Genomic DNA, 27554 nt, shown 5'->3' with positions numbered 1-27554 from the left:
TCCTGTATTCCAAATACCACCGTTGGGGAAGAGAAGGGGAGGTCAAGTAACGGTGAAACCATAGCCGCTCTCGTGTCTTTGGGTTGCTTACTAGCGCCACTCTCAATGGCACTCTCAATGGCACTCTCAATGGCACTCTCAATGCCACATTTCCCCCGAGGCCAGGCTGCCGTTACTAGCCCTGTGCGTGACCCCGTTGGAATGCCGTGCCGTCAAGGCCAGAGCCCTGGCTCGCTCCCTATTTGACCAACTGGAATCAAGCGTTAGTGATGTAAACCGAATCGCCCAAGGTATCTTTACTCACATCTTGACCCTGCCGTCGTCGCCGGCTGTGGCGAACATGCACGGGTCTGCCGGGTTCCAAGCGACTGCGTTGCAGCTTGTGTGGTGTGCTTCGGCCTCGTGGACGAGGATGCCCGTTGCCTTGTGCCAGATGAAGACGTGGCCATCTGTAAATATCCGAGTTAGCAACAACAGCGTTTCAAAATCCGCGGGTAGCTCGACGAGTATTGTAAAGCCTCACCTTCGCTGCCCGAGATGACGAAGTTCTCGTTAGCGCCACCAAAATCGCTCCTGATGGTAAAGTTCCCGCCCTTTTGGCCCGTAAACTTCTGTACCGTCTCGCGCGTTTCAAGGTCGATCAAGACTGCTTCACAATCCACCTTATTGACGAGGAGATACTTCGAATCCCGGCTTATGCTCAGCGACGCGGCCCTAGAGTGAAGCGCCAGGTCATACACATGTTCCCTGGTGACGAGATTGTAAACATGGAGGGTGCACTGCTCATCCATCGCGACCAACCAGCGTTGATCCCGCGAGAGGGCAAGGTCCTCGGTCCTGTGCAGATTGGGCCATGTATGGATGCAATCGCCGCGCAGGTTCCATAACCTCATAGATTGGGTCTTGTCAAACGACCCGGTAACGAAGGACTGGCCGTCCGCAGCCCAAACGCAGCTGCTCACGGGCTCCTCGAAATCGCCAATCACTCTCAAGCACTCTCCAGACTAAAGTGCGTTGTCAGTTGCACGCCATACACACACTACACACACGCACATGTGTGGACTACGACTCACCTCGACATCCCAGAGCTTAGCGGTGTGGTCGAAGCTGCAGGTTACCAGGAGCTTGCTGTCAGGGCTCCACGCAAGATTGCCAATCCCCGGCTTCTGATGTTCGGATAGTTGGTGGCAAAAGGTTAGGCGCTCAACGTCCCAAATGTTGACCGCATCGTCTGTACCGCATGCCGCCAGGCGTTTGCCGTCGGGCGAGAAGCGGACCTGCCAGACCTCATCGAGTTTCTTGGATGATTCTAGGCCCGGAGGTGATAATTCCACTAGGACCTCGGTGGGGAACCGGCTCCTGTCGCAGGAATGGTCCACGCAGAGCGATGGTGGCGCATCGTCTGTGTGATAGCGGCACCTCTCCGCCTGGTTGCGCTTTAGGTCGTCCAAAAGCACAGCCAAGCGGCGCTCCGGGAGCATGACCGATGGGGAAATGTACCCTATCCAAAACGGTCAGTAACGCAGCACGGACGATGCAGAGGTTGGGGATCCTGGACAAACCTGAGAGATGGGCAAGTAATATCTGCCTCGACCGACCGTCCGCGCCGTCCCAGTTAGCCCGCACCTTGAGATCGTCGGCGTCTTGACACATGAGGAGCCTCGACAGAAGGGGGACTGCTTGGTGCTGCTCCTGGCACAAGGGTGTGAGCTCATTCCGGAGCACAGCCAGCGCCCGGCCCGTGTCGCCCTTCTCCAAGAGCTCGAGGTACTTTTGCCGCCGCAGCCTAAACCTCATAGCGTTGCGATCTGCTCCGGGAGCCAGGACAAGCCCGGGTCCGCGAGCGGCCTTGCCACAGAGCAACTCCTCCGCCTTACCCCAGAGCCCGTCCAACACGGCCTGCCGGAAGGCAATCACGTCTGGGCTCTCTACCTGGAAACCGCTATCCCGGCCAACGTTATCCGCGGCCGCATTGTAACCCAGGTCATTCAGCGCCTGTATCAAGATGCGTGTGACCTCCTCCCGGTTATGTCCATAGTAGCTCTCTTGCCGCGGTCCTACGGGGGCCCCGTTAAGCCTGGGACCGCGAGTGGCGTCGGAATGTGTTTTGTGCGGCGTGCTCGAAGCACCCAAAGTGCGTTCCCCGACGGCCCGGGACCCGTTTGCCACCGGTTGCGAAGCCCGGCTCGAGGGCTCTCCCTTATCAAGCTCCATCAGCATGCTTGCTCGGCGTCTTCGCTTCGGGCTCGGGCGGGAGGCAGCTGTGTTGCCTGATGTGCTGTTGTGTGCTCCTCCCTCCTCTTCTTCTTCTTCGTCGAACTCGGCCCTCTGTCTCCTACCGAGGATCTGCGTCGAATGACGGGAAGCGGAAGACACCGTTGCGGCTCGGGCGGTGGCCCTGAGAAAGGAGGAGGGGCCAGCCACTGGGGACGTGGCGGATCGACTTCGCAACGGAGGGAGCTGCGGCGGGGTCGGGACTTCGAGCGATAGTGCAGGGTTTAGAGGCACCGGGGTGGGTTGGGGAGGTGGGCTATCGGAAGCGGAGGCGGGCGGAATATAGATAGAAGCGTCGCTGGGGTTTTGGTCTGCCACGGCGATCGAGGTTGGTTCTGCAGGACCGGCGTTCGTTCCTGCAGAAGAGAGTGGACGGTAAAAGGAAAGGAGAAGAGCCTATGCTCGGGTTCTGATGATATTCTAGTAATCAAGTGTGGAGTTATCGGCGGAGTCGATGATGAAAGGTCGAATGCAAAGACGGGATTAAATGCAAAAACGGAGCCAAAGGCAGGTCGCGCAGCTGATGCGGAAGCCAGGAGAGAGATCAGATCCGTCATGGAGATGTTGTCGTGCCGTCACCAAAGTCGGTGGTTTGACCGCGGGGGGCCGACTGGCTGGAACGTCGAGTTAGGTCTGGGCCGTGCACCTCTCACATGGGCAGGGCATTTAGGTACATACCTACCGCCTACCTTATGCGCCTGCAGGGAGGGACCAAGTTCGGGCCAAGCGTGCACTCAAATAAAAGTTGCGAGGTTGGTCATAAACGGAAAGTTTCGGGGAGAGTTGCAGGTCGAACCTGGAACCTGGGGAAAATGGAAAAGATTGCTATTTTGTTGTTGACGCAACCACGACTAACCACCCATGGGTCGAGGCGGAGTGATAATCTCATAAATGCAACCGGAATGAGAGGAAGGCGAGCGAGTGATGAATGTTTGAGAGAGGTTGGTTCCGTGTTTGGGCCTCGAGGGCTCCAGTTGTCAATGACACTCGAGCGCTTCGATTGGCAGGCGGTGAGTACGTTTGACGCCATTGGCAGCCTCGGAGTGCGAGCAACTTCGACCGACCTGAGCTGTCCTCCCTGGTACTCGTAAGCCGTATTACTTCGTCATTACCGAGGTTGTTATTACGATAGGTAACCCAAGGAAACGATAACTGATCAATCATGGGCGCAAGAGGCTTTGCTCGACAGGTACTTCTAAACCACCTATCATATTTGCGCTCTAACAAATAAATCCAGTACCTGCTTGCCCGTACATGCACGCACCTTAATCTGTACATACAAATAAATACTACACTGGGTAGTTGGTAGATAAGCTTAAGATTAGTAAGAGAGTATGATATGGACCTGCAGACATTGCGACATCCACGGGCGGTAATCTGTATGTAAATGCAAGAGAGCTTCGCGAGTGGTGGTTTACACCCCCGACCACAAATGCCAAGACTCCAGCTCCGTGCTGTCGTGGCAGTCGCTAACCAACTCTGCCCGACAACCAGCTTCTCTAGAAGTACCTTACCGTGCCCTACCTTTCGAACTCGATAGGCCTACCGCTGAGCAGAAATGCGCGAGGGACTGCGGACAACTCCAACGCCGTTTCCATGTTTGAACCTGGCAGTCCGCTCCCCTTTTTTCTTCATTTTTTTCCGAGTGAAGGAACAGCCCGAGGGCAAACTCGGGCTTGGCCAGATATGAGTTCGTGGCCACGCCAGACTTCCATCCATACCTACCCTCACTCAACTTCATCCCCTCAGATCCCGTCGAAGGCAAGAGAACCGATGTGTCTTGACTCGAAGTTATTGTACTAGTTATAGTTATTTAGACATCACATAATACGCTGTATTTACTAAAGTTCACAATCACTCTCCACATACTGGCCAACTCGGCACCGCCCGCTAAGGCTCCGAGTCTCAAAAGGCATGGACACCTTCTATTTCTCATCACCCCCCGAGCGAAGCTCTGGAATACATGGCCCAAAGACTCTCGCCAACCAGGAACGGTGCTATATGTCGGTTGCCTTGTTCGTCGGGAATTCTCTCGCCAAGATGAAGCAACTAAACCTCCGGTAGGTGAAGGTCTCCTTCGTACTTGACATGGGCGGCGATGACCAGGTACAATAGGACACAAGGGCTGATATGGAGCGTCGAAAATTACGGAATGGGGCCGGGTCACGAACAACTCACGACGCCGGCATGCATCTCTGAAAACAAGTACCTCCGTTTTCTCAGGACCGAAGAAGGGCTCAACAACTACGCCATCATCGAACCTATCGGAGAAGGCGGGTTTGGATTGGTGAAACTGGTTCGCAGGAAGCAGGACGGACGGGTCTACGCGCTGAAGCAAATTTCCAAGGAAAGGGCGACGAAATCACGAAGATCGATAGAGCGGATGTGTGCTGAGCGATGTGCCCTGGTTGAATCCGACAGCGAGTGGATCGTCAAACTCTACACGGCCTTCCAGGACGACACCAACTTCTACTTCCTTCTCGAATATCTGCCTGGTGGTGATTTATCAACGCTGCTGGCGCGCTAGGGACGCTTTTTCGATCGTGACGCGGCTTTCTATGTGGCCGAGATTGTCCTAGCGCTTGAAGCCCTCCACAAACTCGGATACATTCATCAAGACCTTAAGCCGGGAAATATTCTTCTGGACCACCAAGGCCATATAAAGCTCGCCGATTTCGGCTGCAGTAAAAGCCACCGCAAGACTGTCGCTTTCGGTCGCTCATGTAGCCTAGTACTTGACGCGACCCGGAACCGCAATTTACCTGGTGCCAGCAAGCTCTGTTCAGCTATGGACAATAACGGCCGTCATGGGGGGAGTATCAAGGTAAACCCACCGGCTGGAACTCCCGAGTACCAGGCTCCGGAGATCTTCATGGGCGAGGAACACTCCTTCGGTGTTGATTAGTGGTCAGTAGGCATCATTTTGTGAGTTGAACATTGCCTCTGCCTCACGTCCAATACAAGAAATCCTGCGGCACCTTATCCGGCATATCAAGGTCATCTAGCTAACTAAAAAGGTATCAACTGCTGGTCGGTCGTACGCCTTTTCGTTCCTCCGATAATGAACCACTGCCCCATCTTAATATAAACTGGCGGGCACACCTGGCCTTTCCCAACGACATACTGCTCAACCTATACGCCAGGCATCTCATTGAAAGGTGCGATATGCGATTTGTCTCCCCCCCCCCCCCCCATTTCAATACCCCGAGCCTTATGAAGGGCACTCGTTTCGTCTCGGGCCATCACAACCCCCTTTTCCTCCCACCCTTTACCCACCTACCCCTACTCACCACCCACCTCCCCCAACGAACCACAAGAAGATCCATGCTCACCCGTACCCCCCACCAGTCTCCTCACCGACGCCACAACTCGGCTCGGCCGCAACGGCGCCGCCGAGGTCAAAGCCCGTAAGCCCACCATCCCCCTCTTCCTCTCCACACCCAGACCCAGGAAGAGACCAATCCTCCCCCCCCCACCCAGCACCACCACCAAACAAAACACTAACTCCCACCCGTCCACCCCAGACCCCTTCTTCACCAACATCCCCTTCCCCCACCTCCGCCACCACCCCGCGCCCTTCCGGCCCCCCCTCCTATCCGACACCGACACGCGCCACTTCCCCGTCGCGCGCCTCCGGCAGCGCCAGGCCGAGCGGGATTACGACGCCGCGTTCGACCGCTTCTTCGACCCCATGTTTGACGAGCTGTTTGAGGCGGCTGTGGTTCGCTATGGGTTGGGCGTTGTTGGGGTCGCCGGGGGGAAGGGGGAGGAGGGGGGAGAGGGTGGTGATGGTGGTTGTGGGTATGGTGGTGGTTATGGGTATGGTGGTGGTTATGGGTATGGGTATGCGGCGTTCCCAGAGCTGTCCGTGCGGATGCTGCCGGTGCCGGTGCCGAGTGTGCCGAGCATGCCGACGGTGCTGCTTCGGCCGGGCGGGCTGGAGGGGGGTCGCGGGCGTGAGAGGATGGGTTTGGAGTGTATTGGGTTTGAGTATAAGCGGTTTGATGAGAGCTTCTTGGGAGGGGAGGGCATGGGTGAGGTGGTGGGTTGAGCGCGCGGGTTGTTGGGAATAGGGGCTTGGTTGTTACAGTAGAGTTGTTGTAGTTACATGGTAGCGCTTTGCTCCTTTTCGGCGCATATTCTTAACCTCAACTTGCTAGAGAGCGCTTGGGTTCTTGGGAATAGGGGTTTGGTTTTCACGACAGCTGTGTGTTTGACCACATGGTAACTCGCGCTTTTACTCTCTTCTGGCGCATATTCTCGACCTTGACTTGCTCGAGAGCGCTTGGGTTCTTGGGAATAGCGGCTCGGTTGTCACGACAGCTAGTGTGTTTGGTCTTACGGTGGCGCATTTGCTCTCTTTCGGCGCGTATTCTCGACCTCAACTTGCTAGCGAGCGCTAAGCGTCAAGATCCATTAGGATTTTACTGTTAATTCTTACCCGGCATCACTCTGTTCGCATTCTCAACTCTGTGTCCGAGCAAGCGCTACTGTTCATCTACACAGTACTCCGCTGTCGTCATCCCACACCCCCCTCTGTTTACGATTATATAACCGGGATACTCCGGGATAGTTAGCTGTTCCCGCGCACACACGTTCCCGGAATCCTTGATCCTTTCTCGGACAGCTTCTCAGCCGGCCATGGGAACACGGCCACAACACGACAACATCGTTGTGCAGATCGCAGTGGTTATTAATCCGCCGGAGATTCTCACCTCGATGGAGCCCCGATTTCTCTCGGACGACACTCTCGCGAGCCTGACTCTGGCACGTGGAACTCATCGCCGAGCGACCTCGTACCTTATCCAATCCGACGCCGCGAAGGCTAGTGTGAGGAATGGGATCTCTTCACAGATCGCTGTCTCCAGCAACCCCTAACTCACTGTAAAATTGCAGAGCACTGGCAGTGCGATTATCGCCGATTATCGCAAGGATAGGGCCCGCGTGGATCCCGGCGCTATGGAGCCCCTTACCATCGGGACAGCGGGCTCCCTGTTTGTTTTGAGGGTATGACGTTATACCCTGAGGAAGCCTGAGACCCCACGAAAAACAAGAGGGAAGGGGGAAAAGTCCACGGCACTCACGGGTCATGTCTTCCAGTTCAGCTGGCGTGGCTGGGTAGTGATTCTTCATTTAGCATTTGTGCTTTGTCAACTTCACTCACTCTCGGGCCGCTTCCCCCTTCTCCTCCTAACAAGGGTTATTTGGATAAGTGCCCGCTGGGCCACCTCCCCCCACCTCGATATGTCACTCTCATGTCAGTGCGCGAGCTAGCGTGGCGTGCTGGTCTCGGCCCGCTATCGAGGATCCGGGGTCGAGGAAGGTTGGCATGTTGGCTCATTGTTCTCGGGCTTGTCTGACGGAGGATGCCGTTGTGTATCCAGAAACGAAACGAGATCGACGGCGCTGTTCTCGGCGAGCGCGGTGAGGCCGCCTCGGGGGTGAATGACTGGGAATGGATGCGAAACGTGATTGGTTTGTAGTCAAACGACGGACCGGTGAGTCGGGAATGTTCGTGGCAGTCCGTCTGTGATGAGACCCCTCCGAGGAGTTGGCACGGCGGATGAGGGGAATCTTGACACTAGTTAACTCTTGTGATGGCTATTTTGGGCGGCTTGTGGGGGGTTTTCCGGGGTGTTTGCCAGGTGCGTCCTGGCGTTTTGTTTGTTGCCATGGAACACAGCCTGAAAGAGAGGTGTATCCCTAACCCAGATGGAGCTCAGACCATATCGTTTCAGGATCCTCTTCAGCTGGTGTTGTTAGTGAGGGTTCTGCTCGAAACAAGCCCTCCCTCTGTCGCTTGCCTTTCCGTTTGACAACATGGAGGAACCATCTCAACCCACACCATCATGCTCCTCGAAACAGGCGGTCAGCGGAGAATAGGGGGTGGCAACATCTTTTGGCAGTTGTTGACTCGATACGGCAGGTGCTGTAACTGACACTTTGGTGTGCTGCAAGCTGCTGCAGATGCCAAGACGGCTCTCCTTTCTCCCAGGCTCAGGATCTCGGGCCCCAAGATCACAGATCTGGCGGCTGAGAGAATGACAGAGGGCTAATGATGCAGGCACTCGTTGTGTGGGACGCGCACCCGGAATTATCCCCGCCGATCAGCAGCAGATGTGGATGTGCCGGTCAAGGACAGGCTCGACAGGATCGCAATGCAACCTGGGTTGGAGATCGACTTTGGGTTCGGTGTTCGGTGTGGGCGAGCGGCTCAGCTCGGCAAATCAGCAGCTGTCACGGCATCGCAGCGCCACGGAATATCGATTGTCTCTTTGCTTCTTTTGAGATGCAACGATCGAATGCAGGCGCTAGCGTTTCCAAAACCTGGAGTACTCCGAGTGATGAGTGGTGAGACGGCCATCCACTGCTGTCGTGCGTGAGTGCCTTGCATGGTGTGTCCGTGCCTGGCCTCTGGCGTTGTATTGATGCCCAGATGTCTCGGATGCAAGGCATCAAGAAAGAAAAACCCCAGATTCAGGCAGGAATCAAGATGCGCGCTGCCAGATCTTAATGGCGGGGTTAACGTGCCATCGCACAACGGGCCCCAAACCCGGAAGGTGTGGCCAGGGTGCGTGGTCCCTTCTCATCCAGAGAAGGAGTGATTGTTTTTCGTGCTCCAAACCATCTGGCCCTTACCGAGCCAAGCCTATGAAGGGCCGAGGTGTCTCGGTGTGGCTGTCGGCCTGCAGCAGCAATGCAGCAGCGGGGGGGGTAAACGGCACGCAACCATTTGCCGCCGCCAGACCGCAGGGTGCGCCGTATGCATGCTTCGTTCCGCGTTTCCGCCTCCCACATGTGCCTCTTCAAGAATGAGAGGTGTCTCATCACTACCTGTCCCCCTCGTCTCACCTGAGGCATGATCGTTTGAAGAAGGGAGAGCGCCACTTCTGCGAGACGGCCCGAGCATTACAGGCTCCGCTAGCCTATTGGGCCCATCACCCAGACCGCTTGCTGCAAAGTCAACTTGAAGGGGAAGATTGTGGGCCGCTGGTCCGCTGGTCTCGACTTGAGCGGAGCTTGCCTCGGTGGTTGTTGATGAACCGGGGAAAGAGTGCAACGGATTTCGAAAGTCGGGTGGAGGCACGGGCCAGATATTGCCTGCCCATGCTGCAGCTGGTGCGGCAAGGGTTTGTGGCGTCTGGGGCTGATCTCCCCTGCGCGGAGCGGAGGAAACGCTCAACGCCGCGACCTCATAGCACGGCAATTAAGGCCAAGGTTGACGACTGAGTGATATGAGCACGAAATATGTAGGAGCACAAAAAGCAAGTCGCATTGCGCTTCAATGGCGCGGACTGGTCAATTGCGAGTCCTTGGACGTGCCGGGACCTCATGTCGAATGAAGCCAGACATGGAATGGGGTGTTCAGGGGTTGACCGGCACGACGTTGAGAAAGCTGCGCTGTCCTTCCCGTTCGGTCTGGGGACGATTCGGCAGCGCAAGTCGGGTGCTCACCGTTTGCACATCAGTTCGATATTGGATGTGGAGGTCACAAGACGAGCAAATTGAGCCCAGCTGTCGCGGCAGTCGCAACCCTCCATCCAAGCAAATCAGGCCACACACACGACCGGCGCCTTTACCGGCTCCTCGAAAGCGTCCATCCACACCACCATTGGCAAGATTCTACACAGGAAGTCCGAAGCCGGAACCCTGGGGGTATGGATTCGCGACTTTGTGTGACCAAGACCCGGTTTGTGTCCTGAGACAACCGTTCGGTACCTGAAGGAAAATGCGGTCAACCAGTCCCCCCTGGCGAAGCCGTATCCTCTCGTTCGGGTTCGACGCTTGTCTGTTTGTTGCCGTGGAACTTCTTGGCTAGGCCGGCGATTAGAGAGTGTAGAAGAAATAAAAGGAATATGAAAAGAGGGAGCAGTGGAAAAGATAGACTTGTACTGGGTGATAGATACAATCTGTATGTACGGTACCATAGCGGAATCATTTCCTCGTTTTCCTTCATCGGCCATCCACTCCCTCGTGGAAAGCCAGATGCTAACTAACAAACAAACGAACTGACAGCTGGACATCTTGCTGCCGTCCTTCCCGCGCGGAATGGGGCAATCAACCAGGGGCGCAAGCGTGGTTGCATTTGCTGCTTCTTTTGCCTCTTTAGCGGTCGGCCCAACGCCAACGTGCCGCCTCCTGGACAAAAATGGCCGAACTCCAAATGCAGATGTTGACAATGGAAACTTTGAGTCCTTGATTGTAGGAACAAAACCAAAGCCATCCTGACGCCTAAATGAACTGGATTATACTCCATTTACTCTTATTTTACCTTATTTCCCTTTACCTTTCTCGATTCATTTTTATTTGTTCTATTTGCTTGACTCGGGATTTCTTGCTTCCCTTTTAAGTTCGGCTTTTTTTGGGCAGGGGCTGCTTGCCTTCGATGGGTGGGGTTTCGCGCTTCGAAGCAGCACCTCTCGCCGACGCTCGTTTGGGAATGATATGCGACCAGTGGCCAAGTGCGAGAGGATTCACGGCTTGTGCGCCATGCAGGGTCGGCCACATGGTTTTGGACCAGGGGCGCGGAAGGCTCTGCGCCTCCGTTGCGGCGAGCGTGCGACCATGGGGCGACGGTGACGCTGCACGCCGAGGGCATGAGCACGAGCGTCCCGGGCAGAAGATATACTTGTTGTCTTGAGCGCAACACCATGGCACAACGCCGGTTGGAAGAATGCAACGATGGGGTGCTGCGTGGGGGTCTCGCTTCGGCACCTTGTCCCCTCGTTGTCTGGCTCAGGGCCCAAAACCAGGCTTCTCGGAGGGAGGGGCGCAAGAACGGTTGATGGTTGCGGTGCAGAGTCGCATCCGTGGGCAGGCACCACCAAATTCTTGAGCGGCTCAATCACTGGCCACTCTCACACTCCCATGGCTAAAAAACGGTCGCTGGTTGTTGACATTGCACACCTCGCTCGCCTCCACCGGAGAACAGGAAGAGGAATAACTCTTGTAAACCAACACCGAGGTTGCACATTGTGGCTTTGAGGTCAAAGCTCAGCTGGCACGGTCGTCAAACGCACGGTGATACCTCGATGCTAACCTCGAACAGCCTTAGCGACCTCCACTTTGAATCCATCCGGACGAATGACCCACCCCTTTTTTTCGATTAGCGACGAGACCGGGGGTCGCCCGAACAAGACTTGCTGCCTCTTCGGGTTCGCGCGAGCTAAACAGGTTTAGCTGCTGCCTTTCTGGTGGGCTTCCCTCATCGCTTGCCCGCGGGCTCGGGACAATAAGAAAAACGCTATTATATGCGGTCTGTGCTTTGGGTATTTCTCGAAACAGGGGCACGAATTCCGGATTGGGGCAAGCTGAGAGTCATGGACAGAGCTCTCGTGGAAGCTGCCACAAGGAAGGAGCTTCGAGAACCAAGCTTCTCACTCTGGCAATTCAAAAATCTGTCGACCTACCGTCAATTGAACGCGAAAGAACCGAAATCGACTCCAGTTCACTAAAACGGAAAGGGCAATCGCTGCCGAAGACTCCCGGCCCGGCTTGCGGTGCAGTGCAATCAATCAGTGGGTGACCCCGGTCACCTCGCTGTCGCGACCCCTCCACTTTCGTTTATTGCCCCCCTGTGTGCATGCCCGGGCAGGCTCCGTCCCCAATATTCGTTCCCCATCGTCCGCTGCTCTAGCGCATGTTCTTTCTGGAAAATGTCTCTTGGCTCGCCTTGGCTGCAGCTGCCCCAGTGACATGCAGTGCTCCAGCGTGGGCGTTTTTTTATTAATCTCTCCCCTGGGCTTCCGGAAGCCGCCCTCGTCTCCTGTTCACTTGGAGCCCGGTTTTGGCTTTCTCTTGGACGATCTCCTCCCGCGTCCGCTTGCTTGGACGAGTTGTGTGTTTGGACCGACCCTTTGGATGTGACCCGCAGTTGATAATCGGCCGGCATCTTTCTTCTCTTGTTCGGTGGCCGGGTTTTCGTTTGCTGAGTTGGGAGGGACAACTTTCACAACTTTGACAACTTCGACAAAGGAAACGGGCATATCCTCCCCGTTCGCATTCGCCTTCTTTCTTTCGCCATGCGCGCCCTTTAATGGCTAATACCTTCAATCCTCGCCCGAGGCCCTCATCCCTAACGGGACCCTCCTTCCGACCCCCTTTGTCCAACAGTCGACGAGGCAGTATAGCAAATACCATGGAGGGACCTCTCAGCGTGCCTCCTGACCGGGGCACTATCATTGGTAGAGCAGTTTGGAAGGTACCTTGTTACCTCGCCCGCGTGCGATATCGTATGGTTTGAGTTCCAAATACTAACCTGTTGGTAGGTGCGATATGTGGTAGTTGGAGCCCCGAATCGAGACCGGCCGCTGCCTGGACCGGTCAACCGTACTTCGACACCGAAGGAGCTCGCGAGGGCGCCCACAGACGGCATATTTCTCACCATCTATAAGTCCAAGGTGGGTTCAACCGTTACTACGAACGGGAGTTGCAATCCTAACCATGGTGGGCGGCAACAGGAGGATACCGAGCCGATACAACAGTACGCACTTAGTTCGATTGCCGACTGCCAGCTTCAGGTGATGGCGCACCGCAAGCAAGGCCCGGTTCTCCCAACCTTGGTCCTCAATGTTTTGCCAGATCCGACGTTGGACAAGGCCCGGAAGCGGCGTTCGAGCAGGACTGCCGGGTTCGCAGCCCCAAGGGAGACGGGCCCGACCACCTTGTTGTTTCGCCCTGGGGACGAGCTACAAAACCTTCAAGAATGGGCGCGCTTCATCCAGCAACTCATCCAGCCACATATCCCCGACAGAGCCCCCATGAGCCCGCTAACGCCAGCGTCGCCGACTTTTGTCAACCCGTTCGCGCCTCGATCAAGGGAGCCCAGCGAGATGCAGCCGAGGCCGGGCAGTGGGAATGGTTCTCGCCCAGGGTTCTTCTTGAAGAACTCCTCGCAATCAAGCTCCATGCGCGATCGGCCCGTGACCTTCTCCGATTCCCCGAGTCTGCGATCGAAACGGAGCGACCTGTCTTCTCAGACAAGCGTCATGACCCAGCCACACATGGGTTTTCACAACTACACTACGATGGCTCCTGCCGACCTCCCGTCTCCAGCGACCACAATCGGGGAATACCAGGGCGAGTTTATTGAGGGGTGGACGTCAGCTCAGGGCAGGTCATCCGCGCTCAGCTCCCCCATCAGGGGGCGCGAAAGCGTCAGCTCACAGGCGCCGACCTCATTACCGCCAATACCTGATTCCAACTCGCCGCCAGGGCCACGGGAAACGATTCTCGACAGGGCGTTCCAACTGCGTTGCATACCCGGCTCTGAACGCGAAGTTCCCGGGGAGGAGAAATTGAGTTCACTAGCCCGGTTCGACGCCCTGATGCGGGAGGTGGATGAGAAGAGGAGGCGGCGGGAAGATGAAGAAGCCAAGTCAAGACCGATGGCTGCGGCAGCTCTGTCAGCCAGGACATCGGGCCCGGAACCCAGGAGCGCATTCGACCAGGACGACTCGGATTCGGATTCGGATCAAGACTCGGACTCGGACAACGGTGATAGCGACGAGATCGCAAGAGAAACGGACCTCGAGGACAAGTTTCCTTCATCGACTTCAGCCCAACGAGCCTTGGATTTCATCACGGGGAGGTATGATCCCACGCTGCGGCATCAACTAGCGTCGCGAGGTCATGGCATCAGGTCCCCGCCAAACTATAACCATGACGCGTTCATGGCATTGTCGAGCACCGGATCTTCTCAAATGCGGCCTCAAACAGGGTATTCGAATAATCGAAACCGGCCGGGAATGACACACCGAACCCACAGTCAACCGCACCTTGCTAGCATATTAGCGTCGTCAACACCTCTGGACGCACCGAGGGAGTCCGAGGACGGAACGGGATTCAGCTTCACCCCAGGGTCCCCATCAGCTGTGCAGCGCGCCTCTGCCGAAAAGCGGCAGTCTGCGTCGAGCGCTAAGGGCCTCGGCTTCACCGAGTTCACAAGGCGGCTGAGTAGCACAAGCAGTTTACTCCTCATGCAGACAAACGCTAGCGGACCCGCCAGCAGCCGGGCGAGCAACAGCGACATGGACCTGCAGCAGTGCCCACAGTCGCCCCCGCAGCACCTACACCATCTCCATCCCAGGGCTGGCCCACCGATACCGCAACAGCATCAGCCACCGCAGTCTCCGCCGCCGATAGGCGAGCGTGAGCGCTGCGGCTGGCGGGGCAGCGTGGGTGTGTTTGGAGGCGGCGATGGCAGCTTCGTATGACCAGGCGTGGCTGCTCAACGTCGCAGTTTCCGATTTACAATACATCTCCCTGGTGTTAACGTTTCATGAGCCTTCCAGCAGCATCTTTCGGTGTCACAATATCCGGCATTCGTTCCATTCATCATACCAGTTTAGCTCCTTTCAAGACTTCTACTTTGTATTCCAACATCTTCGCCCGCCTCAACCAACGCACTTCCGAAAACCTCACCATCCCTCACCATATCATCAACCGAATCTAACCAACCGCCTTCATCACCCAACCTACACCGACACCAACATCATCCCTATGACGACCGGCCCATGACCGAGAAATTACTTACGTAAAGGAACATTTGGCGTTAATCATAATTCTTCAAATTTCACGGTGATTTTTACCACCGCCTATCAAACGAACGAGGACACATCCAGAAGGGAACATGAGGTTTCCTGGCCTGGTATCTGTAACATGCATACAATTCTGTCATCTTCTACTTTCGGGAATATTACCCATGTTGTTTTACACATAGCGTCTTCCTGTCATTCCCTTCTTATTCTCACGACGGACGAAAAAAGCGTTCGCGCATTGGACATTTGTACTTGTACATGCATACATACCTACATTCACAAACATTTATCCCACGAAATAACACGAATTCATAAGATCCACATCCATGTATTATTAGAAACTATCCATAACGGCATATGAATCCTCTTATTGCCCCCCCGCTCAGGGTTTGTTTAATAAGATACCCATAGTGCAGGCGGTCCGCGCACCGTGCCCGACGTCAGTGCTCGACCCGACGGCATGGGATGGGGAGGGAGGTCCAGTCCAGTTCATTTCTCATGCTTCGGCTCGGGTCGGGTCGCTTCCACTCAGACGGAACCGATCCCGAACTTAACCTGCACCCGAACCGGGCCGGCTGTGGTCTGTGCCCGTTGTGTCTTTCGTTTCATTTCGTCGAGTGGGCTACCCAACCTATGGGGTTCGTTTCCAGCAAACGGCACGTCTGCATCGCATTTATGTAGTCGTTTCATCAGAATGCCCAGTGATGCCCATACATGTACTGTACGGCACTTGAAGGAACCAATGGAGTGTCTCTCCCTGCCGCGGCCCTGGGTCATTCCATCCCAGGAGGCGGGTTTGGGAGTCCGGCGAGGAAAGGTCCGAACCGCTTCCACAATAACTAATAGCAAACACAGATTGCCGATAACTCGCAAAACAAGGGCCTTCATTCCTCCAGCCATCTAGCGCAGACAGGATACCTACATCCCACAGTTATTCCACGTCTCCCAAACGCCAACGGATTTTAATCCACCAACAGCATTCGCTTTTAGGGTCAGCTTGGCCAACGCACGCTCGGTATCGATCTCGCCCCTTCTCTCAAGCCACCCATTTACCCCATCCATCCCCGCTACACCTTGATATCATCCAGCCCAGCCAACAACCCAGACCTAAGCCAGGTACGGCGCCAGAGCAGCCTTGGCCTCGGGCGACAACCGCTGTTCCACAAACCCGACCAGGGCGCCGCCGTGGCGCTGGTTCGCCTCCTTCATGTACTGGCTGACCCACTTGTCCACCTCGACAATATCGGGGAAGTCGTCGCGGGGGCCGCGCTTGCATGTGTTCAGCGGGGTAAAGCCGACGCCGAAACCGATATCGTCGACGTCCGCCTCGTTGACAATGTCGTCGCCGAACCCGGCCGCCACGCGGGGCGGGTTCTTGAGCAGGTCCAGCAGGTTGTTGCACGTGAAACCCCAGCCCTTCTGGTACCGCTCGGCAAACGACTTCGACTCGCACAGCGTCTTGGTGTACGAGATGACGCCGAGCTTGCGGTCGACGGGGCGGGCGAACTGGCCCGTTGTGGGCAGGATGACGGTGAGGTAAAACGGGGTGAAGACGTTCTGTTGGATGCCCTCGGCGTGCCTGATGAAGAAATCGGCGCCCATCTTACCGTCTCCCGCCCGGGCAGAGATGAGGTGGTAGAGCCGGGCTACGCGGGACTTGTACGAGTCGGTGGGGCTCGTCTGCAGCTTGGTGAAGATGAGCGTGACAACAGTGCCAAAATACGGTTCCAAAACATCACTAGCACGCGTTAGATTCGTGTTTGGGGTCATGTTCTGGGGTAGCTTGGCAACTTACCCAGGGAACGTGCCAACGATAGCCTCGAGAATATCGAAGGCATTTTGGTCCGTCTTTTTCCCCGCTAGTAGGCGTTGGAAGATGGCGAGGAAGGGCTCTAGCTTCTTCTCGGCCTTGATCTCCTCTGCAGCCTTGGGGATAATGGCGGCCATGAACCTGGACAGAGGCGGCACATTGCCCCTCGTCTCCCATGGCCCAGGGGCAAGAACAGCCTCGATGAGCATCTTGAAATCACCGGGTACTTGGTTGGACGGGTTGAGCTCTAGGAGGAGGGCGAAGATCTGGAAGACGAAGGGAACGAATTCTATATGTGATCGTCAGACGTGTTTAACAGAGCTGGTGTTGCGGGCCTGGCTTACCGGAGACATCCTCGTTGAGGATGGCCACGAAAGGCGTCCACAACCGGGGAAGCATGTTCAGTTTCGGCGAGTTGCTGCAGTACCTATCCTGCTGTTAGATAACGCTTTATTTTCAATGGAGGCGGGCGAGTCTTACCTTACGAGGGCACCGATAGCCTCGAAGTGGTAGTAGTAGAAGCGCGGGTTGCTGGGGTTCTCCTTGATCACGTTGGTAATGCTGATCAAATGATTGAGGACACTATCGGCGCCGCAATCAAGAACGGCCTCCTTCATGACGATTATCACCCTCATGATACACCTCATCAGGAATTCGTTCTCTTGAAGCTTGGCAGCAGACGTGTCTTTCTCGATCAGAGCGAACAGGTGTTCCAACAAGTCCTTGGCGTACGGCTGGATGTCGCTCCTGGGGAACAAATGCTGCCCCTGCTCATCCGTAAGGAAAAGGACCCTCTCGACTGCAATTGCCGCATACGTGTAGACGACGTAGTTGGACGAAGCCAGGTTTTGGATAAGGGGCTGAATCGCGCTGGACCACTGGGCTTTGTTGAGCTGACTCCGGAAGGTGTACAGGTATTTGATGGCATCGACCTTCGAGATGGGCTCCGTGGCCTCGGTAAGAAGGTCTGCGGCGATGTTTTGCTCGAAGAACTCGACGACATTGACAAAACTGTTGACCGTCTTGACTCCTTGGGCGGCCGTGACGGCACCCTTGGCGGCAATGGCCAGGAAAAGGTACACAGCCGTGTCCTTGGCCTTCCAGTCCGTCTTGCCGGCGGCCAAGTAGTGGTTGATGTACCTAAACACCACCTGTGTAACAAGCGGTTCGAAATTGTCGAGGAGTTTCCGCAGAAAGTCGGTTGCGGCCCTCCTGCGCGAGTCGGTATCCGAGCCCTCGAGGTCGCGTCGGATGAATTCAATAGGTTCATCCTCAAACATCTCGATATCCGACTCCCTGAGTGCCACATTGGGGAGGACCACTTTCTCGACGATTGTGCCCAAGATCTGTTCGTTGTTGAAGATTTCGGCATGGCGACGCACCGAAGCGACAGCGGTCAAGAACTGCAGCGCTTTGCTCGTGAGGCTATCGTATCTCTTCTCGGGGCCGACGCTCGACAACACGTTCCATACATTGTTTGTGAACTCCTGCACGTATTGGCCGAAATCGTCGTCGTACTTGTTGGTAAACAGCTGGAGAGCGTCGCAAATATCGGACTTGAGGGTTTCGAGCGGCGTGGCCTCGTCCTCCTCGCCATCGAAAATAGGATTCGAATAAGTGATGTACTTGTGAAGGAGCACCGTAATGGGCTGCAAGTGTGTCTCAATGATGGGCGGGATATCCTGGCATGCAAGGTCGTAGAGGAGCCTTATTAACAGGCTCATGGTCTCGAGCCAGCCCTTGAGTGCGCTGGCATTATCTTTGTTTGCCTCGATTTGCCCGTCCGCAATCTGTTATGACTTCAGTCAGCAGCTTGTAGAATTGTATGGTTGGTGGCTTCTCCTTACGCTCAGCATCTGGATGTAGGGTTCTCCGAAGATCCCCACGACGTGGAGAATTTCCCTGTTGAGGTCATTCGACTGGAAAAGAGGACGCCACCTCACGAAGATCGAGTGTGCAACCTCTAGAACGCCGTTTGTGGCCTTGTAGTCTGTTTTGGAGAGACGGCTGACGAGGGTCCTAGGTGAGACTGGTGTTAGTCGCCGCCGAAGATGAAAGTCAAATGTATTCAAGGCATACCTGGGTGAGGGTGTCCCAGCGCTCCCAGAAATCGGAGTCGGCGATAAGGCTGATGGCTTCGCCAAGCTGTGTCTGTATTGTGGGCGGGGACGAGATCATCAAACCGACGAGTTCTTGTTTGATGGCCAGCACCTCATCCTGGGGGAGCTTATAGTTTCCCTCCTCATCCTACTCCGGGGTCAGATCTCTAGTTCGCTTTTCGAGAAGACGGAATCCGATCGAACGCACCACATAGTTATGGCGGATGAAGTTCTTGAAGGCGAGAGCGGCGGCAAGGCGGGTCTTGAGGGGTTGTTCGCCGGTGCTCACGATGCTCAGGAGCGACAACGAGTATTTCGGCTTTTTGGCCTCCTCTTTGAGAGCATTTTCGGCTAGACGAGCACTAATATTAGTTTCATAACATCAACTGAAGGTGTAGAGACGGCGCCCCAGGATCGGCATCACCGAGGGCATGACATGGCGGGGTTGTTTTGTTTGGGGCATCCGAAAATCCAAAACTTGCCTTTGCGATGGTGCTGCGCATCTAGAGTTGCGTTAAGCAACTGTGCAAGATGATCCAAGGTCGAAGCCATGGTGGGCAAATCTTCCTGCGGTGACGTGACGATGGGCGAAGCTCAGAAGGCTGAAGCAGGAAAACAAAACACCAGAAAAAGCAGAGGCGGTTGCTGAGGTATTGGTAGTGGATTCTTCCCTTCTAGAATCAAACTGAATTGGGCAAACAGAGGGGAACCGCCTGGACAAGGTGGGGTTACGGCACCGACCGTGGAAAGAGGGAATTAAAAGTGGGGAGCTAGAGGTCCCATCTCATGGTGGTCAGGTCCCTTCCTGGTTTCCATCCTGGTAGGGTCAACGACCAAGCACAAGTAACTCTCCGCTCCGGGCATCTTTCATCCAATTCCCTCGTTATTTTAAACTTTCGTCCAAACGATGCCTACCACCCCATGATTTTATGCAAGAAAAAACCGTTTGTTTGTAACAACCTCAGAGTTCGACGATTATTATTATTTTATCCTTGCACCTCTTATGCATTTATCAGGTCAAGCAAGACCCGTCTGCAGCTGAACAGCCACGGGGCGACCGACCAATCGCTTGCTGGAGGACTCAGACCCGCTCACCTGCGCCCCTTGCGTGTGACCCCGGATTTTGACTGGATAGCTGGACAGACCTCCGTCATCCCATCTTCGTGGTTGGCCATTTTTTGGTCTTTTTTGTCCTGTGCCTCCTGCAGCTGTACCCGGCTGGGCGATCGATCGACGAGAGCCGACAGCAAGAAACTACCGAAAACAAACGAATCGAAGAAGTGCAGAGAAAAACGAGCGATTAATAACGAGCAGCGCGTGGCTGCCATCCTGCCATCCTGTGTTGTTGTGGTGTGAGTGTGGCTCTTGATAAAGGCGGGAAACCTGCTTGGAAGATCGGTTTTGAATCTTCCCCTCACCCGCTCCTCCAACCAACAAAAGCGACTTCTCGTGAGGCCGACTACCTCCTGACAATCGGCCTCCTCCTCCAGCGACCCTCTTGCCACTCTACCTGATATTGATTGGGGCTGCCGTGGAAACACCATTTATGCAACTATCACACCTGCGTGTAAGTGATGTCTCACATCTCACATCTTTCTCGGCCCATGTGTTCCCGTCCCCCTCCCCTCTGTGTGGCCATACTAGCTTCCGGCGAGCATCTGTGGTTTCGGTCGAACACCCTCCTTTCCCGGCTCCCTGCTTGTTGCCATACAACTGCTCCTGCCACCTCCGCCACTCCCGACGGCTTCCCACCGATCGACCCGGCCTTGTTAAAGCTGCCCTGCATGCGGCTGCTGCAAGTTCCTGCATGTTCCTGCACGGCAAGGCCGCTACCATCTGGTGTCTCCGTCTCTGGCCGAACCTCACATATTTTTCCTGGCTCCGGCCCCGATGCTTTCCCGCCTTTTTTTTAACCTCAACCCACCCATGAACGGCTTGCTAATATGCTGCGGCGATTAGCTTCTCTAGCCCACTTGGCTGCGGAAGACCAGCAGCCCATGTCGCCCTCGCCCGGAGATGAGCAGCAACCGCAGGAGACGAAGGGCACCGGAGGCTTTGCCGGCGTCTTCAAGGGACTTGCGGGCGGCGGGAAGTTGACGAAATCCCCACCGGTCATCCAACAGCCCTTCCCGTCCATCTCCGGCGCTCAATCCCTCGATCAGCGATCCGACGCAACCCCACCGGTGTCTGCCCTTCATGGACTCTCCCCCGATCAGGCCGAGTTATTTGTACACCTGAAAAACGGACAGTTGAGCGAGCGGGTTGCTGCAGCGAACTCGTTGCGTTATGCAATTGCCGACTTCCCTCTCAATCCCGTACGTGCTGGGCCCCTGCTACAATCTCCCCGTCGTTGATATTATCGACTGTTTCTGACGTGGATTTGTCACAGGTCCGCGATATTTGGCATGCCGCAAAAGACCTGATCGACCCGACAAAACCAGCCAGCGCTCGGCAGGTCGCATGGGAACTCCTGACCGAATGCATCAAATATCCCTCCTCAACCGAGCTCGAGCGGCGTGAATACTTCCGGACAGTGACCAGCCCGGCCCTACCCGAGGACTTCTATCTTCAGCTCGCAGCTCTCGAGGACCTGACAAACCGGGGCCGCGATGTCTCCGGGTTTTACTACGACATTTTCCCGCTCCTGACCGAGTGGCTGCAGGAAGCGTACAGGGCCGCGAGAACCGCGAGGAGACAGGCCTCCCGTGGGCCCACCCGGACTTCCAGAGGGAGTACGCTGTCGACGGGCGAGGACAAGAACTTGTCCCGGCTATTCGCGCTCCTCAAGGATGCCATCAAGTTCAACTTCAAATTTGCCACGGACAGCGTGGTCGGGAACTTGATGGCGATTCTTCTCAAAATATGCATGAACACGAGCGTGGAGGATGACCTGAGGGCATGTATCAATGTGGTTGATACCGTGGTCACGTTTGGCGCCATTCCGAACGACAAGCTCAAAGACTGCATACAAATCCTAAGCTCCATACATTGCCTGGTTCCCAGCTTACAGAAGGACGCCTGGCATACCATATCCATCATTTGCAGATCCCATCACGGCCAGTCAACCGTCAGGATATTGCTCGACTTGCTGCGGACCTATTCCACTGGCCACGACAAGGACAAGGATAAAGACTCGTCAGTTAGAGACGTTCGCGGTGCCCTCTCGGTTCTCAAGAAGCTCTTATTCAAGTCCGCCGAAAAGGGTTACCCGGCGGTCTCCCTGGCCCTTCTCGTCGATGGGCTGGCAACGGTCTCCAAAAGCAGTTCTACGAGGATAGCGACGGAGATTTTGAAGCTCATCAATGCCCTATTTGACGGGCGCGATAACAACATCAACACCATACTGGTTGAGGAAAACTGGTCGCCAATCTTCTCGGTCGCCGCGCAGTGTGCGACAAAAGTCGCCCATCCGCCGCCACCTCCAGCGGAACCCAGCGCGTCTTCACTCTCTACAATCGTTAAGGACGAAAGGGAGCCGGAGGATACCGTGGCACTTCAGCTAAAATACCTCGTCAGCCGGATCGAAACGCTGCTTGCTCGGAAAGACTCCGAGCTCCTACAGCGAGATGAATGCATGATATTCCTTTCTGAAATCCAACAAGTCCTTCCAGACTCGGCTGCAGCCCTTGTGGTCGCCTACCTCAAGGAGACCCGAGCCTGTTTTCCTTCAGAGGTGGGCTGGGAGGATAGTCTTAAGCTCGTTCTCGACGCCTTCTTTCTCAATAGGGGTCGCGAACCCCTTACCCGACTGCGCGCCCTGGAAGTCGTCGTCGAAGTGTACGACTTTCTATGCCTCGCCCAGGGCCTGGTGGACGAGGATTCGGTTGCCAAACTTGTCCAGCAAGTGCTTGCAGAGCTGCCGGCGGAGAATGACAGTCTCGTTCTCCAGGAGACGACGGCGTTCCTGGTCAAGGTGGCTGAAACGGCGCCTATCGGCCTATTCGACGACATTCTGGATGCCTTCAAAGGCGTTGTTGCCAAGGACATGTCCAGGCCAGGGCCGTCCGTATTGGCCCCGCACAGAGCTGGCTCAACACTCCAGCCTGGTCAGACTATCTACTTCGCAAATCAAAGCGTCTCCAACGTTGTCACCAGAGGTTATGTGCAGATTTTCATCCAAACGATGAATAACAACGGGACGAAAGCTGCCAAAGCATACACGGCACTGGTTCATATCGCTCGCTCGAACTCGTGCGAGATCGACGCTCGGCTTACAGCCATGAAGATGCTCTTCCGGCTCCGGGCGGATTATGAACACCAGGTCTATCTCACCACTCTGGTTGAAAACGAGACGCTGGCCGGAACCTTGTACAGGACTGAAGCGTCTCTCGCACGTAAATTGGCCGAAGATGCGGCGCAACCCTCGAGATTATCCAGACCAGACCACTCCGGAGGGCGGCCGGCTCGCGGTATATCTTTCAGCCAGGGGCAGACGGCAGAGCGAGGGATTCCCATACGATCAGCGTCCACTCCGAAGCCAGCCATGCTTCAAGGTCAGAGGCTGTGGTCCGTACCCGACCCTGACGCTCTACCTGAGTCCCCTCCCGAGAGGCCGAGTCCGCTTCTCGTGTCACATATACGGGACCCGAGTGGGACTGGTGCGCCTGAGAACGGGGCAGTAGTCTTAAATATGACTTCCTGGCTAGAGGCGCTGCTGAGCCTCTTCCACCAAGGATGCGATTGGGAAGTCTACAGCTTCATCCTGATTCATCTCCCGGCCCAACTCAGCAACCACCCGATCTTCAGGGATGTCATCCCCCATATTCAGGAGCTGCGACGTCTGCTTTGCGAGATGATCAGAACCGGCGGTTTCCTAGAGCCGCCACATTCGTCGGGTCGCCGACGTAGCGACGTTGCGAACTGTTTGTTCCACTCGATCATCATGATCGTCAGCTACCATCGCCATTTCCAAAAGACGGACGAGGACGAGATTGTGAGGACTTTTGCGCACGGGATATCAGACAAGACAGCAAAAACATGCATTCATGCCCTCTCTGTGTGCTGTCACGAGCTGCCCATGTCGGTGAGCAAGTCGCTCGTCTCCATCCTCCAGAAGATGTCGCAGGTTATCACGCAGCCGTTGGTGGCAATGCACATCCTGGAGTTCTTGGCCTGCCTCAGCCGACTGCACTCGCTGTATTCCAACTTCCGCGAGGATGACTATCGCATCGTGCTTGGCATCTGCTTCAGATACCTACAATACGTCCGCGAGAAGAAGCTTGCGATGCGTGGCAGCGTCACGAGCGAACCGGCAACCCCTAGCGTTAGCATGGCGAATCACACGGAACCCCTTGCACACCAGACACCGGGCGACGATCTCCCTCAGTACGTCTATGCTCTTGCGTACCACGTCATCACCTTCTGGTTCCTCGCCGTCAAGCTTCCGGATCGACCGAACCAGATTGGCTGGATTACAAAGAACTTATTTACCGACGTCGATGGAAGCGCGAGCACCGAGGAGCATGCACAGATCACGCTCGATTTCATGCAGCGTGTGGCCTTCTCGGATGCTGGCGATTCTGCCCAAGACCCTCTTTTCAAGGAGCAATTCTTTGGCGAGATTCAAAAGAAGCGTTGGATTATCGGTAACAGCATCCTCACGATTCGGCAGGCAACCGAGTCGTGCTGGGCTGAAATCACACGCCGCTATCCTTCCGGCACGTCGTCGTATGCACTCCGCGTCGAGTTCACCCCGACACCAAACTTGCCAGCCCCAGATGGCTCCGATGCTGCGGCATGGGAAGGGCGTTTCCAGGATGGCGTCACCATCTTCCCGAGCCACTTGTTGATGCAATTGCTGGCCCCGATGCCGCAACTTTACGACCCCCGCCATCCGGCCTATCCCCTTACCCGACGAAGATTTCGTCGACCGGGCTGTCCGGGTCTTTGACCGCAATTCGCCGGTGGACGGGCACAAAGTGGGCGTCGTGTACATCAAGGAGGGGCAAACCAAGGAGACCGAGATTCTGGCCAACACAACCGGCAGCCCTGATTACCATAAGTTTCTCAAGGGGCTGAGCACCTTGACCAAGTTGAAGGGCGCCACCTTCAACACCCATGGCCTGGACCGCGAAAACGACATTGACGGAAAGTACGCCTACTGCTTCCGGGACCGAGTCACCGAGATCATGTTCCACGTCACGACCCAGATGCCCACAAACCCCGAGACCGACCCGCAATGCATCATGAAAAAGCGGCACATCGGCAACGACTACGTCAACATCGTCTGGAACGACTCCGGCATGCCCTTCAAGTTCGACACGTTTCCGTCCCAGTTCAATTACGTGTACATCGTCATCACCCCGACTCCGCATCTCTCCTTCGTTGCCTCGCGCATGCCCCAGGAGGAAGGCACCTCGCACTTTTACACTGTGCAGGTCATGAGCCAACCCGGGTTCCCGGAGATCTCGCCCGCGGCGGAACCAAAAATGATCAGCCTCAAGGCGCTCCCCAGCTTCGTCCGGTTGCTAGCGCTCAACGCCTCGGTCTTCTCACTCGTCTGGGCCAATAGGGAGGACGGCGAGCACGTATCGTCCTGGCGCGAGCGCCTCCGCCAAATCAACGCCCTACGCACCCGCTACGGACCGAAAGCCCAAGGCGTCTCGCCGTCCCCGCCACCGGGCGCCATCGCCACGCCCTCGGCCGCCTCTGCTGCCGCTGCCGCCGGGGGCCTGTCCATGGTGGGCGGGAGCCACGGGGTCATTGGCCACCACCAGCCCGCCGGCCAGGGGCTTCCTCCCCTGGGCGGCGGTGGCGAGTTTGGCGCGGCTGGCGCCGCCGGGATCAATAACAACGGGCGCACGCCCGGCATGCGCGACAGCTTCAGCAGCAGCCTGCGCAGGTCGTCGGTCGCCACCTTCTTCACCAGCGCCCCCAGCACCGACCAGTCGCACCGCTCGAGCATGCTGTCCACGGTGACGACGGAGAATACGGAGCTACTGCAGCCGAGCACCGCCGAGGCGCTGGTGGATTCGGTTGACTTTTCGAAGTGGACTTGATCGGACTTCCTTTTTTTTGGTTGGGTTGGGGGGGAGGGATTGGAGCGGGACTAGACGGGTGAAAATTGGAGCGAGGATTGATGGATGGATGATGGATGGGATGGATGCAACGAGGGTTGGGTATCCTAACCAACTAGGATGGACCGGCGTACAAAAATTGGTGAAACGGAGACTTTTTGGGTGCCTTGCGGCTTCGGTGTCATGTTAGTTATGGGGGCGCAAAGCGTGGGTTTGGGATGTGTGTGGTTAGGTCTGCTTGATAGTTCAGGACAATATAGGCCCATGTAATACCACGGTGGTTTACTACCCCTTGTATCCTCTGCGACTTGTTTTGTGCTGTCGCCTACTAGTAGACGAGGCTCAGGACCGGGCCCCTTTCTTCGCGTCATCCTATTTAGCGAGGATGTAAGCCGGCCTAGCCGAACAACAACACATGAAAGGTCCGTGTCGAGTTCGTTTCATGGGTTTGTTTCGCGAGTGAAATGGCTAGTTTCGTCGTCCCCGTCGTCTCCGTCGTCTCCGTCGTCAGACCCAAGGTGGGACAGCGGATCAATGATGTCCTTGATTCCTAACACTAGGCCAGCATTGCATTTTCTAAGAAAAAGCTCAAATCATTCAACGTACAAATGTCCACATTCCCTATCTATACCTAGCAGTATGCAGTTAACGCAGCAAGTATAGCGACTCACGGGGTTGCTGAGAGGGCTGTCAAACCTGAGTTATTAAAGCGTACTAACTCAACGACTCTATGAAAACTAGCCCTTAGAGACATAGGGCTATTTCCTGATTCTAGGTATGTCTTCGTCGGTCGTTCGTCCATAACTTGGTCTTGGGCAAGTGTAAGTAGGTGTCGCTGAAACTAGGAAACAGAAGAAACGATTCCCAAACGTTTGTATCTCTTTATGTTCAACTTTTTTGGTCTTCTTCTACCATATTCCCTTTTCCGTTTCTATGATCCTTTACAGGGGTTCCACGCCAACAAGCAAAACATACAAGGCTGAACTACAACAGGCTATGCGCCAGCCCGGATAGTCCGGAGATAATGACCAGGCTACATTGGGAGGTGTCGTGTTACACAGCACAGTCCTATGTCCCCATGTACGGCACTTTGCCACCCGTATCACTCCATTCTTTTTCTAGTTTCGACCCACGTGCAGGGCTATTCCTATCTGGTAGGGGACCAAAAACCGCTTGTTGAGTTCGGGAGTGTGCCAGATGTCTAAGCGGCGTTGGATATCCAGGCCGGACCACGACGAGAAGCGAATTGAGGGAGATTGGGGGTTCAATGGGTTTGAGAGATTTCACTATGGATATTTTCCCGAAACCGGCGGCGGTGAGGGTGCGTCTCCGAATGTTGTGTAACAGCTGGCTCATGTAGGGACGGACTTCACCACTACCGGAACGAAGGACAATCTGTTTTATCGCCCACACCGCCGGCGATTATTGCCGCATCTAATCAATACCACATCAAGCAAGACCAATGCTGGGGATGCGGGCACATGCTTTCTGCAGGTGTCGAATGTTGAATTTTGTATCCAGAATGGGGAGACAATTGCATCCGCACTCAGGCGATTGCTTGCCAAAACAGGTTATAAGAAGAGCACATGGCCAAGGGGAATAAGACGCACTCGACACGGCCGCGGACGAGGAGCGGCCGGTCACGTACCACCAAGCCCAGAAAAAAAGACAATAATGGCCTGAATGTTTTGTTCCACAACATCCTCGGACCTCTCACAAAAGCACACCGTGGGGAAATATACGCCGAAACCATCGACAGGTGTGGTGGCAGTACCAATCTACAACTGCCACTCGAGGTCTGGCTTCCGTTACACAG

General features: G+C 55.6%; 7 protein-coding genes across 7 annotated transcripts; 4 read left to right on the top strand and 3 right to left on the bottom strand.

Annotated features, from left to right (window-relative positions):
- Window positions 1-300: 300 nt before the first annotated feature.
- B0H64DRAFT_416187 (WD40-repeat-containing domain protein) lies at window positions 301-3872 on the bottom strand (the record flags this gene model as incomplete). The annotated part of the gene is made up of 6 exons (XM_062805145.1): window positions 301-449; window positions 524-1004; window positions 1074-1501; window positions 1563-2609; window positions 2957-3007; window positions 3821-3872. 6 exons carry the CDS (start codon window positions 3870-3872, stop codon window positions 301-303), a joined length of 2208 nt encoding a protein of 735 aa, XP_062660454.1.
- Window positions 3873-4033: 161 nt separating this feature from the next.
- On the top strand, window positions 4034-5184 carry B0H64DRAFT_114234 (kinase-like domain-containing protein). The gene is made up of 2 exons (XM_062797839.1): window positions 4034-4334; window positions 4390-5184. Exons 1-2 carry the CDS (start codon window positions 4189-4191, stop codon window positions 4799-4801), a joined length of 558 nt encoding a protein of 185 aa, XP_062660453.1. The 5' UTR covers window positions 4034-4188; the 3' UTR covers window positions 4802-5184.
- On the top strand, window positions 5063-6490 carry B0H64DRAFT_473115 (uncharacterized protein; the record flags this gene model as incomplete). The annotated part of the gene is made up of 3 exons (XM_062807975.1): window positions 5063-5178; window positions 5623-5681; window positions 5799-6490. The coding sequence occupies 3 exons, from the start codon at window positions 5063-5065 to the stop codon at window positions 6323-6325; spliced, it is 702 nt and encodes a 233-aa protein (XP_062660452.1). The 3' UTR covers window positions 6326-6490.
- A 3576-nt stretch (window positions 6491-10066) lies between these two features.
- On the bottom strand, window positions 10067-10841 carry B0H64DRAFT_390766 (uncharacterized protein). Its single transcript, XM_062803424.1, has 2 exons — window positions 10182-10841; window positions 10067-10089 (listed from the first exon to the last, which is right to left on the bottom strand). The coding sequence occupies exon 1, from the start codon at window positions 10529-10531 to the stop codon at window positions 10268-10270; it is 264 nt and encodes an 87-aa protein (XP_062660451.1). The 5' UTR covers window positions 10532-10841; the 3' UTR covers window positions 10067-10089; window positions 10182-10267.
- A 1571-nt stretch (window positions 10842-12412) lies between these two features.
- B0H64DRAFT_320954 (uncharacterized protein) lies at window positions 12413-14489 on the top strand (the record flags this gene model as incomplete). The annotated part of the gene is made up of 3 exons (XM_062800486.1): window positions 12413-12475; window positions 12543-12674; window positions 12735-14489. The coding sequence occupies 3 exons, from the start codon at window positions 12413-12415 to the stop codon at window positions 14487-14489; spliced, it is 1950 nt and encodes a 649-aa protein (XP_062660450.1).
- A 1329-nt stretch (window positions 14490-15818) lies between these two features.
- Window positions 15819-19524, bottom strand: B0H64DRAFT_114157 (CAS/CSE protein). The gene is made up of 8 exons (XM_062797838.1): window positions 19205-19524; window positions 18931-19073; window positions 18701-18870; window positions 18471-18639; window positions 17104-18413; window positions 16968-17050; window positions 16609-16912; window positions 15819-16551 (listed from the first exon to the last, which is right to left on the bottom strand). Exons 1-8 carry the CDS (start codon window positions 19272-19274, stop codon window positions 15921-15923), a joined length of 2880 nt encoding a protein of 959 aa, XP_062660449.1. The 5' UTR covers window positions 19275-19524; the 3' UTR covers window positions 15819-15920.
- Window positions 19525-20467: 943 nt separating this feature from the next.
- Window positions 20468-24731, top strand: B0H64DRAFT_114049 (uncharacterized protein). The gene is made up of 2 exons (XM_062797837.1): window positions 20468-21037; window positions 21112-24731. Exons 1-2 carry the CDS (start codon window positions 20666-20668, stop codon window positions 24610-24612), a joined length of 3873 nt encoding a protein of 1290 aa, XP_062660448.1. The 5' UTR covers window positions 20468-20665; the 3' UTR covers window positions 24613-24731.
- The last annotated feature ends 2823 nt before the right edge of the window (window positions 24732-27554 follow it).

The sequence above is a fragment of the Chaetomium fimeti genome (assembly GCF_033439085.1).
Source record: "Chaetomium fimeti strain CBS 168.71 chromosome Unknown B0H64scaffold_3, whole genome shotgun sequence".
Classification (NCBI taxonomy): domain Eukaryota; kingdom Fungi; phylum Ascomycota; class Sordariomycetes; order Sordariales; family Chaetomiaceae; genus Chaetomium; species Chaetomium fimeti.
Note: the sequence above shows the minus strand (reverse complement) of the source record. Positions and strands in the feature narration are given on the sequence as shown.

Bases quoted from the DNA above. Each gene is read 5' to 3' on its own strand.
- B0H64DRAFT_114049 (XM_062797837.1), top strand. From the start codon at position 20,666: ATGCTGCGGCGATTAGCTTCTCTAGCCCACTTGGCTGCGGAAGACCAG. The intron at 21,038-21,111 runs GTACGTGCTGGG...GATTTGTCACAG, and splicing joins CCGACTTCCCTCTCAATCCC to GTCCGCGATATTTGGCATGC.
- B0H64DRAFT_114234 (XM_062797839.1), top strand. From the start codon at position 4,189: ATGGACACCTTCTATTTCTCATCACCCCCCGAGCGAAGCTCTGGAATA. The intron at 4,335-4,389 runs GTAGGTGAAGGT...CAGGTACAATAG, and splicing joins ATGAAGCAACTAAACCTCCG to GACACAAGGGCTGATATGGA.
- B0H64DRAFT_390766 (XM_062803424.1), bottom strand. From the start codon at position 10,531: ATGGAGTATAATCCAGTTCATTTAGGCGTCAGGATGGCTTTGGTTTTG.
- B0H64DRAFT_114157 (XM_062797838.1), bottom strand. From the start codon at position 19,274: ATGGCTTCGACCTTGGATCATCTTGCACAGTTGCTTAACGCAACTCTA. The intron at 18,640-18,700 runs ATGCCTTGAATA...CTCACCTAGGAC, and splicing joins TGGGACACCCTCACCCAGGT to CCTCGTCAGCCGTCTCTCCA. The intron at 16,552-16,608 runs GTAAGTTGCCAA...AACGCGTGCTAG, and splicing joins ATCGTTGGCACGTTCCCTGG to TGATGTTTTGGAACCGTATT.